This window comes from Argentina anserina, chromosome 1 (assembly GCF_933775445.1).
Source record: "Argentina anserina chromosome 1, drPotAnse1.1, whole genome shotgun sequence".
NCBI lineage: Eukaryota > Viridiplantae > Streptophyta > Magnoliopsida > Rosales > Rosaceae > Argentina > Argentina anserina.
This window is the reverse complement of record NC_065872.1, coordinates 19,563,205-19,578,046: the sequence shown is the minus strand read 5'-3', so window position 1 is coordinate 19,578,046 and position 14,842 is coordinate 19,563,205. Positions and strand designations below refer to the sequence as shown.

The 14,842-nt window shown below is 37.6% G+C and overlaps 3 protein-coding genes across 3 annotated transcripts; 1 reads left to right on the top strand and 2 right to left on the bottom strand.

Moving 5' to 3' along the window:
- LOC126786727 (GDSL esterase/lipase At5g37690) lies at positions 1 to 1,822 on the bottom strand. The gene is made up of 6 exons (XM_050512649.1): positions 1,582 to 1,822; positions 1,341 to 1,468; positions 1,114 to 1,240; positions 910 to 1,022; positions 432 to 681; positions 1 to 269 (listed from the first exon to the last, which is right to left on the bottom strand). Exons 1-6 carry the CDS (start codon positions 1,820 to 1,822, stop codon positions 58 to 60), a joined length of 1,071 nt encoding a protein of 356 aa, XP_050368606.1. The 3' UTR covers positions 1 to 57.
- A 1,131-nt stretch (positions 1,823 to 2,953) lies between these two features.
- LOC126803567 (uncharacterized) lies at positions 2,954 to 5,190 on the bottom strand. The gene is made up of 4 exons (XM_050531355.1): positions 4,675 to 5,190; positions 4,011 to 4,545; positions 3,589 to 3,908; positions 2,954 to 3,445 (listed from the first exon to the last, which is right to left on the bottom strand). Exons 1-4 carry the CDS (start codon positions 5,188 to 5,190, stop codon positions 2,954 to 2,956), a joined length of 1,863 nt encoding a protein of 620 aa, XP_050387312.1.
- A 5,530-nt stretch (positions 5,191 to 10,720) lies between these two features.
- LOC126803558 (thymidine kinase a-like) lies at positions 10,721 to 11,326 on the top strand. The gene has a single exon (XM_050531346.1). The coding sequence runs from the start codon at positions 10,721 to 10,723 to the stop codon at positions 11,324 to 11,326; it is 606 nt and encodes a 201-aa protein (XP_050387303.1).
- The last annotated feature ends 3,516 nt before the right edge of the window (positions 11,327 to 14,842 follow it).

The window sequence follows — 14,842 nt, the reverse complement described above, 5'->3', positions numbered from 1 at the left end:
ATGAATACATCACAGTGGGTTCTATAATTCTAACTGTTGACATGACAAACATGTGAATTAGTGAGAAGGTGTTGGTGCAGGGGAAGGAGGCTTAGGAAATAGTCTCGAGAAGAGTTTGTCAGCAAGAACTGCATTTGCTTTATCTGAGGGGTGGAATGCATCCCAGAATACATAGTCTTTGCGGTTCCGGCATAGTTTGGAATTCGGTAAGCATAGCCCTCCTAGACTCGTGTCCACATTGCAACAAGACGTATTTGAAACCTTAAAACCTGAAAGATCACAGAATTAACGAATGTCAAAGAAGTCACATAAAAGCATATATCAGTAATGCTAGGAGAATTGAGCTGTTCTAGCAGATATCAATTCATTATTCGAGTTGACATAATAGTTGGTGCTCTAGTATTGTTAACTTAAGATATATAGATTAATACCATATGCAGAAGGGTTGCTGATTAAGTCAAGAACATCTGTGTATGTATCTGCAAATGATAATTTTGCTTTTGGGAGGCGTCCGTTAAGCGAGGCAATGAGCTTCTGTACTCTAGAGTTGAATTCCAGCACCCACAGGTTAACTTTCTTCAAGCATTGACCTTTCTTTGATTTAACCCTTTGTGAAGGAATGCAGCCGAGAGGACCAAGACCGTGGAATAACATCGTTCGCGCATCCAGCTGGTATAGAGTCTAACAGAAACATTTTTTTTTTACAAGTGAAGCTAATTAGGAACCAATGGTGAGTTTCATGCAACTGTATTAGGATTTCTGTCCATAAAATTAGAATGTCATTTGATAATTCAAACAAGTCAATCCATACTCATGTTAGTTACCGACCACTTACCAATATGCTTTGAAGTGTGTTCCCTTCTGTACTAGTGATCATGGATTTACAGGAGATTATAAATAGAGTTTTACCTGAAGTTGTTGCTCTAACGTGCCTATTAACAGTTCCACAAAGTCGTCATGAGTGTACTCTTGACCATCAGGTAAAAAGGGTTGCAAGAAATTGTTGACATAATCATTGCTGCCTGGAAGAGTATAAAATTTCAAAAAAGAATTATCAGTCACTCCCCTATTAAACATGAAAAAGAATTCCAGTTGCGCATTAATAAAGAGTACCGATTCCAATGAAATAGAGCGCATTAGTCAGAAGCTTTGTTGCAGCTTCACTCCCAATCTTAGCCTTGATGGCTTCCCTTGTCTTATTGAAACTTTGTATTTGATCGTCGAAGGACAATCTTTCAATCTGCAAAAGAAGAAATAGCAGAAGTGTTGAGCCTTATGTATACATGCATGGTTGGATGAACATAAACAACATCTTGAACTTAAGAAAGAAATGACATTACAAAATAGAGTCCAGTGTCATTCAGTATTCCTGCTCCACCAGATGCATAGTTGACCCCTTTAAGCAGTGCATCGTCATTCGATGACAATGAGAGATAAGGTGGCGGTGATGGAATCCCAAGCTTCGCAGCTGCAAATCAATTTTCCATACATAAACAGAATCATATATACAAGTATATCAAGTACTCACTAACATGATATATCTGCAAGAAAAATCAATAAGAAGAGACTAGAAATCGATACATATTATATCGCCAATAGTTCTTCCATTTGTGAATCTTCCGGTTGCCTGGCCTCCCTCATAATCAACACCGTACCAAGGATAATTTGACTTTGCAAGAGAATACTGCAAAAAATTGTTGTTTCCAACTTCTGTTAACGAGTCACCGAACACAAATGTGGCCGGAGATGCTGCTGATGCCTCCATGGCTGTCATGCTAGTCAAAATGATGATGGCTAGAGCCATCCTGGGAACAGCTTCCATATTTCAAGCACACTGATTAGTTAAAAAATATAACAAATACCTACAAGAATATATAGTCACTTCAGAGGCAGCCCATGTCATTTTCTAGTAGGTGATCACTTTCATCACTTTGTAAAGTAGTAACTTGTTTGGTCTTAATCCGAGCATATGCAAATTCTAAGTCTTGTGGTTATTATGAATAATCTGTCATTAGTTGGCCAACTTACTCCTTTAAGTCATCACCGTTTCCTTTGTTAGGTAATACTAAAGTGTTTATTTGAACTTACTGTTTTACTCGATGGTTCCTTACAAGAAAAGTAGGCACAAACGTTTTGAATTTCACTTTCTAAGCATTTGCTTTCTTATTTGGCTGCCCACTTTGGTTGATTGGTAAACTGATGTGGTTGTGGAATTAGGGTTCGAAAGCATAAGTTTAAGAAAGCTGATCTGGTTGCCCACCTTGAGAACAGAGCTAGTAAAGGCCATACTGTCGTATGCTTATAAGAAGATACAAGACTATTGGTCTCCTACTAAGACGATGCAAGTCCTCAAATCAGAAAGGTTAATTTCTTCATGCATTTCCTTCTTCTTCTTTTTTTATTGAAAGGGTCACGTTTCCTTCAATCCTTCTATTAATGCATGTTAATTGGGAGACGATATCAGTCCTCAAATAGTAATTAGCGAGAAAGGAAGGTTTGAATAACTTGAATTTTCAGAGGGTAGGCAGTGGCGGATCCATGAATTCAAAGCTGTCTAGGCTAATTTATATGAGAACACCAATTTTTTTTTTTGAGGTTTGGAACCCAGTGGAAGGCTCATCCTCACGCCTTTATTACTTTCAAACAAAATATAGACCGAGGGGGACATAAAACCAAACCTCGTGAATTGAAAATTACAAGCATCAAAGCGTTATACGCAACAATAAAATACCTAAAACGTACCCTACGAGACCCGCTCACTTCAAACTCTGTAATCACAGAATCATTATCAATACTATCGGTAAGTTCTTTCTCAATGTAGAGAACCATTAAATCATCAAGAAATTCATCTTCCATTCTGTTTCGAAGTTTGTTTTTTATGATGTTCATAGATGAAAATGCCATCTCCGTTGTTGCTGTAGAAACTGGCAGAGTCAAAACAAGACAAATCAATCTATAAATCATAGGAAAGAATGCTGATTTTCTTGACAACTAACCGCCGACACAAATCAGATACAGATGTTATGTTGGCAAATCTTGAATCCATCTGAATATCTGCTAGAAAATACCCGCACTCCATATCTAAAACAAGCAACTCATATGAAGTAAAATCAGCAGGATAGAATCTCGAAGCAAGATTGTGAACATCTTCACTTCTAAATGATTGAAAGTTATTATGTGGATCAAATGTAGCACTAAGAACAAGAAGCTCCATAGAATCATCAGGAAATCTACTATTCAACTCTACCAACTGAAAGTCAATCACATCATAAAATACATTGACTCGATAAAATTGCTCAATTGTGATATCTTGTTCATAAGCCCTTATGCCTTTCTTGTAAGGAGCAGACATGTCTGGAATAAGAATATCATACTCACAACAAAATGATATGACCTTCATAATCAAAGCATCCCAACCATTATCTCTCATATCTTGAAGTTTTGACTTTGTGAGTGAAAGAAAGTGGAGAGCATTCAAGATGTCTATAGATTTATTTTGCAATGATTGACATAGAAAATCAGTAATCATCATGACATCATACATCAAATGCAAGCAAATCACAAAATCAAAGCGCTTCAATGCCTTACAAACACCACGTGCTTCATCTTGTACTTATTTGGTCCACTTATAACCAAATCTCTACAAGTTGTCCGGGTAGCTCCAAACAACTTGATTAGACTTGAAATAGAACGAAGATGTGAACCCCAACGAGTAGCCCCTGCTTGTTGTAAAGTGGAAGACTGATTAAGCCATGAACCTGTCTTAAGTGTCCCAGCAGCCACTAATTCAACAATTTCTTCTTTTCTAATATCTCTTAAAGTTGAATGTCTTTTTGCAGAAGAATCAACAAAGTTAACAATCATATTTAGAGTAGAAAAGAATCCACTAATACTATGCACTCCTTTAGCTGAAGCATTCAAAGTCAATTGTAAGCGATGAGCAAAGCAATGAACATAATATGCATATGAACATTCTCTTAGAAACAAAGCTTGTAACCCATTATATATACCCCGCATATTGCTAGCACCATCATATCCTTGGCCACGCATATCTTCGACTTGAAGTTCATTTTGGATAAGAACTTTGGTTATCTCATCTTTGAGAGTTTGAGAACAAGTGTCATTCACACTTAGCACTTTGATAAATCTCTCTGTAATAAAACCATGACAATCAACAAATCGAAGAATTATAGCCATTTGTTCCCTGTTGGCCACATCAACCGCTTCATCAACAAGGATACAAAATTTGTCAACCCCTACTTCATCTCGAATCTTTTTCCTAACTTTATTACCAAGTATGTTTACAATCTTTTTTTGGATACTTGGAGCAGTATACTTGGCATTCCCAGGAGCATTTTTTGTAACTCTAGAAACTTCTAAACTTACTCTTCCAAAAGAATTCACAACAGCATCAAAATTTCCACCATTAGGAGAATTGGCTGCTTCATCATGTCCTCTAAAAGCACATCCTTGGTGTGCCAATAGCCTTGCACTTTCTATACTAGTAATAAGCCGGAGTCGGTTATCTGTTATTTCTTGTGATGACTGTGTACTAATCAATTACTCAATGTGATGGGATGGGTTTCTCAACGACTCCCACTAATGCATGGCTCTACTGTGAGGAGAATTGATGCCTCCCATGTGAAAGATTATGCCCGATTTCTTAGAACTAACATTCTTCCATCCATTAAACCCATCAACAGTAAATGCTGGATGATGAGATGGATAAGTAACAAATAAGAAACAGGGGAAACAAAATGCTTTATCTTTCTCTTCAGAATACTCAAGCCAAGGCCATTGCTTGAACCACTTGGGGTTAAACTTTCGACCTTGGCCTCCATCAAATGAAAGTGGGTAAAAACTTGAGCAAGGTTGATAAGGTCCTAATACCACATAATCTTTTCGAATACGGTCACGCATATCAATAGCATGTGATGATATAGGTTGGTGTAATCCCGGATCACACTGAAGAGAATTAATATCAAAACTTTCAGACCTCTTTTTTAATGGAATGGATGGAAAAAAGTTCAAACCAATATCATTAACAGAATTATCGGTCACTAGTCTACTCCCGCTCACACTTTCAATCTCAACATATACCTCATCAACATTATCACTTGATGAAACTACAAGTGGTGATAAAAATGACAACAGATTTTTGAACCTCTTCGGTTTCCGGTGATCAGTCATTTATCCTTACCTATAATATTATATAGATATCACCACTAAGACAAAACATAATAACAAGCAAATATACATGCTCAACAAGATTATTTAAATTAATCAAAATAAACTAACCTCAATTACAGCCCAATTGTTTTACAATCACACATTCAAATAGGCAAGGTGTATGAGTATATTTTATGCAAAAGCCTGCCAAAGGATGAAAGTAAATAAAAATGTGACATAGACAAACAATACATGGCTCAAAACCACAATTCATGACTTAATCAAAGAAAACAAGTAGATATAAGGCATGCTGAGATTTCATTCAATACTCACACATTTAAACTAATAATTTTAGATGATGACATCCATGAAGATAGAGGCTAATAAGAAACATGGAATCAGATGTGATACAGACCTAAGATTTCATTGGTGGTCTAGTATGAAACATGTGAAATAAGTTATACTTGCTTTTGTATTGCCTCCCTACATAGGCTTCTTAATGTAATTTCATTTCTTTCTATTTTAAAAAAGTTTATGAGCTGATATATAGACTTCAGCAACCATCATGCAATTATATATGTAATTTGGGGTTTCAGAAGAAAGGTTCACACCACACAAGCACGTACGTGGTAAAAGAAATTAAGCATAGCCAATTAGATCACATCAATTAGTTCGCATCAGTTAGTTCTCATTCTCTTTTTTCTCTAATAATAACCATGATACAATTAATATCCACATGATAACGATCGATGTGTTGGTCTCTCACCATAGCAGCAGGTATGATCTTCCAAAGTTGCGGATCAAACTGAAGTTTGACTCAAAATCACTATCACCCATGATCGATCAAAATTGAGGACATGAATTAATAGCTACATTTTCAGTACCTGGTCAGGTTCCTCCGGTTGCTGAAGACTCGAAAAACTTCATAAAGCAATGCAAGGTTGAGATTTCCTCCATAGTATCGGTCCCGCTAGATCTCACAAACACACACATTCATTAATACACATCTTATAAATATCAACAATTGATTTTCATCATTATTGGCAATGTAACTTACGGTTAAGAATCATATGCAATCGAACTTCATGTCTCCTTGTCTTGTTTTCAATTGCACAGCTCCTTCCCTTCTCAGACACAATTCTACCTCTTACATTTGAAAACCAATCAATTGGAATCAACTAAACACTTGAAATAGAGGAAACAATAATCTGGAATCAACCCAGAAATCTAGACAAGGAAGATATTGGGTCAAAACCAAGGGATTCAATCAACAAGAAAATATCAAAACCAAGGGATTCAATCTTTTACATAATAGACCTGGAGCTCCTACGATTTTGATGTGCAACTCTCCAGCAGAAAATGAAAGCTCTCAGCTTTTAGTATTGGAGTTTGACGGAAAATGCATGAAGAAAACTACTTTTTTGGATGAATACTCACTCTTGCGGCTGCTGCGGGGAGTTAAGGTTGTTTAATACATATATTTTTTTATAGCATATATATATATTTGATGTTTTTTCCCCCAAAATTTCGTATGGGCTCAAGCCCATAAAGCCTTCTTACTGTATCCGCCCATGAGGGTAGGTGAATGATATGATATATCCTGGTCTGGAAAGAAAGAGATTTTCATCTTGACGAGGAAAAAGATATTTGGATGAATGAATTCTATTGATAGGCAGCAAATATATATATACAGAAGGTTTAGACATTGTGCAATACGAAATCTCCCTATCTTTAGGGGACGAAGAAAGACAACACAGCCTTAAACAAATTTTTATAATCAATATGAAACTTATACAAATCAAATCTATTCATACACAATTAAACTCAATACCATATACTTCCCAATAGTCCTTTTCAAGTTGGAGAGTGTATGTCAATAACTTCCAACTTGATCAATATAGACTTGAAATTTTCATTTCCAAAAAATTTACTAGTAGTATTAGTGAAATGTGACATATTGATCTTTTATTTTGAATACTACGCAAAATTCGAAGTAAGAAGTAGTTTGATATCAGATTAGTTCTTTCTCAAGCCCACACATGCAATTGAGATTCAATTCTTACTTCCATTTTTGCTAGGGTATTCGTATTTAGTTATGTTAAGTAATTTATTTTTCATTTCCAAGAAATTTACTAGTAGTATCAGTGAAGTGTGACATATTTATCTTTTATTTTGAATACTACTGCAAAAATCAAAGCAAGAAGTATTTTTACTCAGATTAATTCTATCTTACCCCACATATGCAAATGAAATTCCATTCTTACTTCGATATTTGCAGTTGTATTCATGTTTAGTCTCGTGAAGTAAATTATTCAAGCTTTTGTCTCATAGTCTGAACTTAATGAGTTAATTTTATTTCACTCATGTGATTTTTTACTCTTAATTTTTTTTGAGTAGATGCAAGAAGAAACACACTAATTAGGGCTGATAATATGAGTCACTCCCGTAAAAACTCAGTACCTACATGCCCCTAGATCCCAAATAAGCAAAGGTACATTCATCTTCTAAATACCGTTTATAGAGCCTTTATTTCGGTAGCCTATGGGCCATAAAGACCCAATTCAGCCAAATGAGAAATCCTGCCAAAGTCACCAGATCAGTCCAAAAGAAGCAAGCCCACCAACCATATGCCCCCAAAGACCAAAAGGGCGAGGCCCAGATCCAAGCAAGCCCAAGACCCAAAAATGCCACCACTATCATCCCTACGTGGACGCCGACATCAGACAAGTTGCCGACGACTAGATACTGCTAGAAACCGATACAAACATCACTAAATCCTTAGCCAGAGAACTTGCCATGGAGCCACTCCAAGGATGGCCAATCTTCGCTCCAACCAAATTGAAATGGCATCATTCCACCATACCTCTAATACAACCTTCCCCGGATTTGATCTGTCAGCAATAGAGCACGATCCTACGACTGCGTCCTTCAAACCCAGAACCTTGGGGGCTTCAAGATCGAAGCAACCCCAGACCACACACCACACAAAGAAGAGGAGGCCGAACCTCGCACAATTTAGACCCTGAGCCAACTTCATACATCAGCCACCTGAGCCGTTGCATCCGACAATTGCTCCGCACCCATTCGACGTCTGGGGAATGGATACAATCGGGCTCATCACCCCGAAATCATCGGCCGGTCATATGTACATTCTGACAACCACAGATTCATTCTCAAAGTGGTCAGAGGCGATACCGCTGAAAGAAATAAAGAAAGAAAATGTTGTGGACTTCATTACGGGAACCATTATACAACACTATGGTATACAACGGTGCATCATCACAGACAACGCCAAATATTTCTCGAATACCGCAACATAAAAGTTGAGCAAGAAATTCCCCTTTCAAGCTTCACTTCTCTTCAATGTACAACGCCCCGACAAACGGTTTGGCAGAAGCATTCAATAAAACACTTTGTAACATTCTGAAGAAAACTGTCAGCAAGAAGCAAAGGGATTGACATGAGAAATTTGGCGAAGCTCTCTGGACTTATAGAATGACGTATCGGACAACCACAAATGCTACACCTTATTCTCTCGTCTATGGTGTCGAAGCCGTGTTACCATTAGAGAAAGAAATTCTGTCATTAAGAATCACTTTGCAAGGTCTCACAAATAAGGAAAATGTCAAGTTGCGCCTGCAAGAGTTAGAAGCTTCGGACGAGAAGAGGCTTGGTACACAACAACACCTGGAATGCTACCAAGCTCGGATGTCACATGCCTTCAACAAAGGTGTTCGAGTATGGTCATTTCAAGTTGATGATTTAGTTCTTGCTGTTCGAAGACCCATCATTATGACGCACAAGATTAGCCCCAAATTCAAATCAAAGTGGGATGGTTCTTACGTTGTCAGAGAAGTATACACCAATGGAGCTTAAAAAATTGTGGCGGAATACGATTTGAGGATCGGTCCCACTAACAGCAAGTTCTTGAAGAAGTACCATGCTTGAAAACGTCAAAGTATCCCACGAGCCTAAACTGCACAAGACAAAAAAAAAAGAAAAAAAAGCAAAATAAAAACGCTCCACGCCTGCGTGAGATTAAACCGCACAAGGCACACAAAAAAAAACCCTTGAACTACGTGATGACTTGATTCTTTCTTTAGAAGGATATGTATGCAGCTTGAGAATAACAACCGTAAGTTCAGTCACTTAAAAAAAATAAGGGTTTGATTGAAAAAAAAGAAGAAGAGCAAATCCTGATCATTCAAGTCAGCTATCACATCCAGGTCAAACCCTTGAAACTACTCCGACGTTCTTTAAAACTGGTTCGCAACTTCTTTGCCTCTTCAATCTATGTTGCAGTCAATTCTGAAATCTCTCGGATTTGACATTTCTTCTATTCTAGATCAATAAGTCTAGCATTGTGAAGAAAAATGTCTGCATCTGGCGAGTCCAACGTCTACTCTAGCTTATGTCATTCTTCATTCAAGTTCTCAAGGAACTCAAGCATAGACTAGCGTTGATCAAAAGTATTTTGTCGAATTTCTTGGGCTGTCGTGATCAAGCGAAGTTCTACAAACGACCTATCCTCGACTATATTGAAGATAAGTCGTTTACGTTCTTCAAACTATTGAAAGCCGCCATGGTGAATGTGATGCGTAAAGCCTAACGTGCTTTTGTTGACTGCTGTCAAATCTATAAAATGAAAGCAGTCAAGCGATTAGGTCGTTTACGTTCTTCAAACTCCTGAAAGTCGTCATGTTGGATGTGATGCGTAAAACCTAACACGCTTTTGTTGACTGCTGTCAAGTTTATGAAATGAAAGTAGCCAAGCGATTAGGTCTTTTATGTTCTTCAAACTCTTGTAAACCGCCATGGTGAATATGATGCGTAAAGCCTAACACGCTTTTGTTGACTGCTGTCAAGTCTATGAAATGAAAGCAGTCAAGCGATTAGGTCATTTACGTTCTTCAAACTCCTGAAAGTCGTCATGTTGGATGTGATGCGTAAAACCTAACACGCTTTTGTTGACTGCTGTCAAGTTTATGAAATGAAAGCAGTCAAGCGATTAGGTCGTTTACGTTCTTCAAACTCTTGTAAACCGCCATGGTAAATGTGATGCGTAAAGCCTAACACGCTTTTGTTGACTGCTGTCAAGTCTATGAAATGAAAGCAGTCAAGCGATTAGGTCGTTTACGTTCTTCAAACTCTTGAAAACCACCATGGTGAATGTGATGCGTAAAGCCTAACACGCTTTTATTGGCTGTCAAGTCTATGAAATGAAAGTGGTCAGGCGATTAGGTCGTTTACATTCTTCAAATCTGCCAGAAATCAACGTGTTTCGAAAGCAGTCAAATGGCTAGATCGACCGCGACTCTCAAATTGCTGTAAAAAAGAAGAAGTCAAAATCAGACCATGACAAAACAAAAAGAGTCAAAATCAGACCATGATCCTAAAAAAAAAAAGGAGCCGCGGAGCCACGGAGCTGAATTGAGTCGCGAAGCTGAATTGAGCCGCATAGTCGAATGGAGTGTGAGCCGTGGAGCCGAGTTGAGCCCACCAAGAGAAACAGAGAGCACTTACACACACACACACTCTCTCTCTCTCTCAAATGTCACACTCCCTTTATTCTCTGCTTCTCCTTTCTCTTCAGTTTGTGGCCGACCTCTCCTCGCCGATTATTCTCCAGTTCCTTCTCTCTCTCTCCCTCTTTCTTCTCGTCCATGAATCTCCTCTCTCCTTCTCTCTTCACCTCATTTCAAATCCCTTCTCCAGCTCCAACCCCAAAACCATAGCATCCTTCAAACCCTCCATCCCCCTCAACACCGACTCCTCCCCTTCCCGCCGACCCTACGGCAAGGTCCACGTCATCATGGGTCCCATGTTCACCGGCAAGACCACCTCTCTCCTCTGCCGCATCAAGTCCGAGGGCGCCAGCGACAGAAATTTGGCGATGATGAAGTCGAGCAAGGATAACAAGTATGCTATTGATTCGGTGGTGACTCATGATGGGGCCAAGTTTTCGTGTTGGGCTCTGCCGGATCTGTCCTTGTTTAGGCACAGATTTGGAGGAGATGCTTCTGAAAAGCTTGATGTTGTTGGTATCCATGAGGCTCAGTTTTTTGATGATCTATATGATTTCTGCTGCACGGTTTCTGATCATGATGGGAAGACTGTGATTGTTGCAGGCCTGGATGGTGATTACTTGAGGACATGAAGCTTCTCGGGAAGTGTATCGAGGAGTTAAAGAAGAAGGGCCAAGAGTATGAGGGTGGATGCCAAAGTGGTCATTAAGTGGTATTCTATGGACTTTGTGACTTTGTTTTTCTTTGCCGTTTCTTGCTAGGTGCTTGCTCTACTCACAGTGATGCAAAGCTTGCGCAACTTGCAGCTAAGGAGCTAATTGATATTGAACTGTGGGATCTCTTGTGAGGAGGGAGATTGAGTACTTTGGCAGGGTTGAGCTTGACTGGCGTGGAAGCTCAGTGAAGTCCCGGGAAAAAATGGTGGAGATGAGTCACAAGAATTGTAATTCTAGCAAGCCTAGTTTCCGGTTAAGGAGGTTCCATCATGTAATCATGTTACTGGATTATTGAGGTTGCTGTGCTGTATCAAAGAGAAAAGGAACTCAACTTCATGATGCCTCCACGTGTGGCCATGTTAAAACATTCTCAGAACACATGCGCTGAACAGATTTTTAATGAAAATATGGTTTGTTAGATACTTAGAAAAAAAAAACTAGTGTTGCTATTGGTGGTTGACAATGGGGTAGCAAATATGAGTGTGGAGATGGAGGCCAGTAAAGAGGGTGGCAATACAAAAGCCCGTGAGCCTAATCATGGTGGACGAAAAAAAAGCAGAGAGATGTTTTGGCCACTGAAATTGCAAGCCTTAAAATGGACCAACAAACAAGCAGGAGATGATTATGATCGACATCAATTGCAAGTTCAAAGTTTTAAATGATGAATTTATGGAGTATAAAGAGTCCACCGAAAAAGTCTTGTTATGAGTGGGTAACCTCACGTCAGAAAATGTAGAACTGGAGGCAAGATGTATGTCACAAAGTAAACGCATAAAAGAATTGTAAGACTAACTAATGAGTCCACAAACTCTCCAAATAAAAGTACATACTTCAAATTGCGTTTTCGGCACGTGACGACGACATGTGTGCAGCACGATTTGAAGTGGGGGCATTTGTAGACACATGAAATTTAATGAAGTAAATTATCTTCGTTAAATGATTAAATCGACCAAGAGCCCGACAAAATTGCACACGTGGCCCAAAAGTCAACAAAGTGCAGATCCGAATAAAACTCGTGTCAGCACATAAATGGATGATCGTAATCGAAGTTACGTGATCCTGACGTGAATCGGAAAATTGAATGTCATTGACGATTCGAAATGGTAATCAGACATTTGATTAAATTAATAAATTCCTTAACGGTTATAATTAAATCATTTGTTTTTGTTTAATTTAGTTATGAGCATAATTAATTTTAAATTATTCAAAAAAATACATATTGATTTAATTATACAATTTAAGAAATTTATTATTTAAGTGTCATTAAAATATTCTACAAAATAGAAGACTTGACACTATAAATACCCCCTTCAACATGAAGAGAAGGGGGACTTGAGAAGAAGAGAGAAAATCACTTGAGCAAGATCACTTTCGACAAATCCCGAAATCTCCCAAGTCCACGAAGAATTATTACGCTGCCAAATCGATCATTCTTCAACAAATCCAAATCTAAGCTCAAGTCCACGAAGAATCATCAAGCTGCCAAATCGATCGTTCTTCATCAAATCCAAATCCAAGCTCAAGTCCACGAAGAATCAGTAAGCTGCCAAATCGATCGTTCTTCATCAAATCCAAATCCAAACTCAAGTCCACGAAAAATCATCAAGCTTCCAAATCAATCGTTCTTCATCAAGTCCAAATCCGAACTCAAGTCCACGAAGAATCATCAAGCTGCCAAATCGATCGTTCTTCATCAAGTCCAAATCCGAACTCAAGTCCACGAAAAATTATCAAGCTACCAAATCGTTCGTTCTTCATCAAATCCAAATCCAAATCAAACTCAAACTCTCAAGATCAAGTGCACGTCACCATTGAGCCAAGTCACATACGGTGATAGAATCAGAGGAGTTCACAAAGATTGTAACCCCGCGCTTGATTATAAAAAAATCACATTTTTCTTTGTACACGTGTCTGCATTCTCGTTTGTTTTCAGATTCTCGTTCTACACTTTCAAAACTCAAAAATGTATAATTTAAATAATTAAGAAAAACATCACTATTCAATTAGATCTAAATAACGCATCACACAAGTCGAAAAGGGTTGCACCCGGATCCGAATTGGAGAGAGAACTCCAAAAGTCCAAAAGAAGGATCTACGTGGTCAAACGAGGAAGGTGAATTTTAGAGATTATGTGAATTGGGTTGGATATGTGATATGGGTTGGCTTCAATTTAAGTCTTGGTATGTGCCTTGCGGTTTGGTTATGATGGTGAATGGTGTTGTTGGGTTCGAGGATGCAATTAAGTTCAAATCTGTTTATGTGTTCCTTGGGTGCTTTATTCATTTTGTATCAACTCACCTAACGGGCGGCTCCCTTACCTGATAGTGTAGTAGACGTTTGAGCTCCAAGTCCTGCTGCTCCACTCTAAGTGATATCCTCCGCTCTAAGGGCTTGACGATTATTGACTTGGTCAAGCTATGGTTTTCCTAGTTTGACCAGGATATTGAGTAAGTAATCTGATTTGGATGTAAGTTAATTACGTTCAGATTACTTATTAATCGTCGATATTAAACTCCGTATAATCTCAAGTAATCTTCGACAAATGGTCGAAGATATTCGATAATCGTAAACATATAGTTTAATTATATTACTTTCTGACATTAATTTAAAATTAGGAAACATAGTAATTTCCAAACGGTGGAAATCCATGTGAACACACTACCCTAATGTTAAGTGAATTAGGTCGCCAATTTGTAAAGTCGAGTTTTGCATAACTCACAGTACAAAGCAAAAACAATAAATATAATGTTTAGTAAAACTGTTTTGGTAAAAAGGTAAAGGTCAAACAGTAAAAGTTAAATGTTAAATCAGTAATTTGTGCTAAGGGCAGAAATCTGAGATGGAGAAATGAAATACTACTTCTAAACTTATCTACAACTTTTGTTATGAATTATAGATAAATTTTATTATATTGTGATTATATCAAGCTTGAGAGACTCGATATCGTTATAATAGATTTGAATCAAATGAATTATAAAAGTATGAATCAATTGAATGAATTTTTAAAGTAAAAAAATAGAGTTTTATTGATATTATTGGAATATAGGCATTTTGGGAAAATTGGGGTGCTATTTTAGTTGTTTGTCAAAATAAATTAGAAGTTTAATTACTAGGATGGTCTAAGTATCGTTTTTGAAGATATAAATAGAAGCTCTCTTATTCGTCAGTTGACAAAGTCAATATTAACTTGAAAAAAGAGGAATGTCTAAATGCTGTATGAATAGAAGCTCCTAAATATTAATATTTTTCTGTAAAATTTCAAATAATATCATTATCTATAAATCATTGTTAATATCTTAAAACAAAATCATGTTTTTTAGTCGCTAATTATTTATACAGCAGTTTTGTTTAGAATTTATTAAATAATTTATTTAAAAACAATACTTGTAAAAATCATATTTACCCAACGAAAAATTATTTTAATTCACAGCC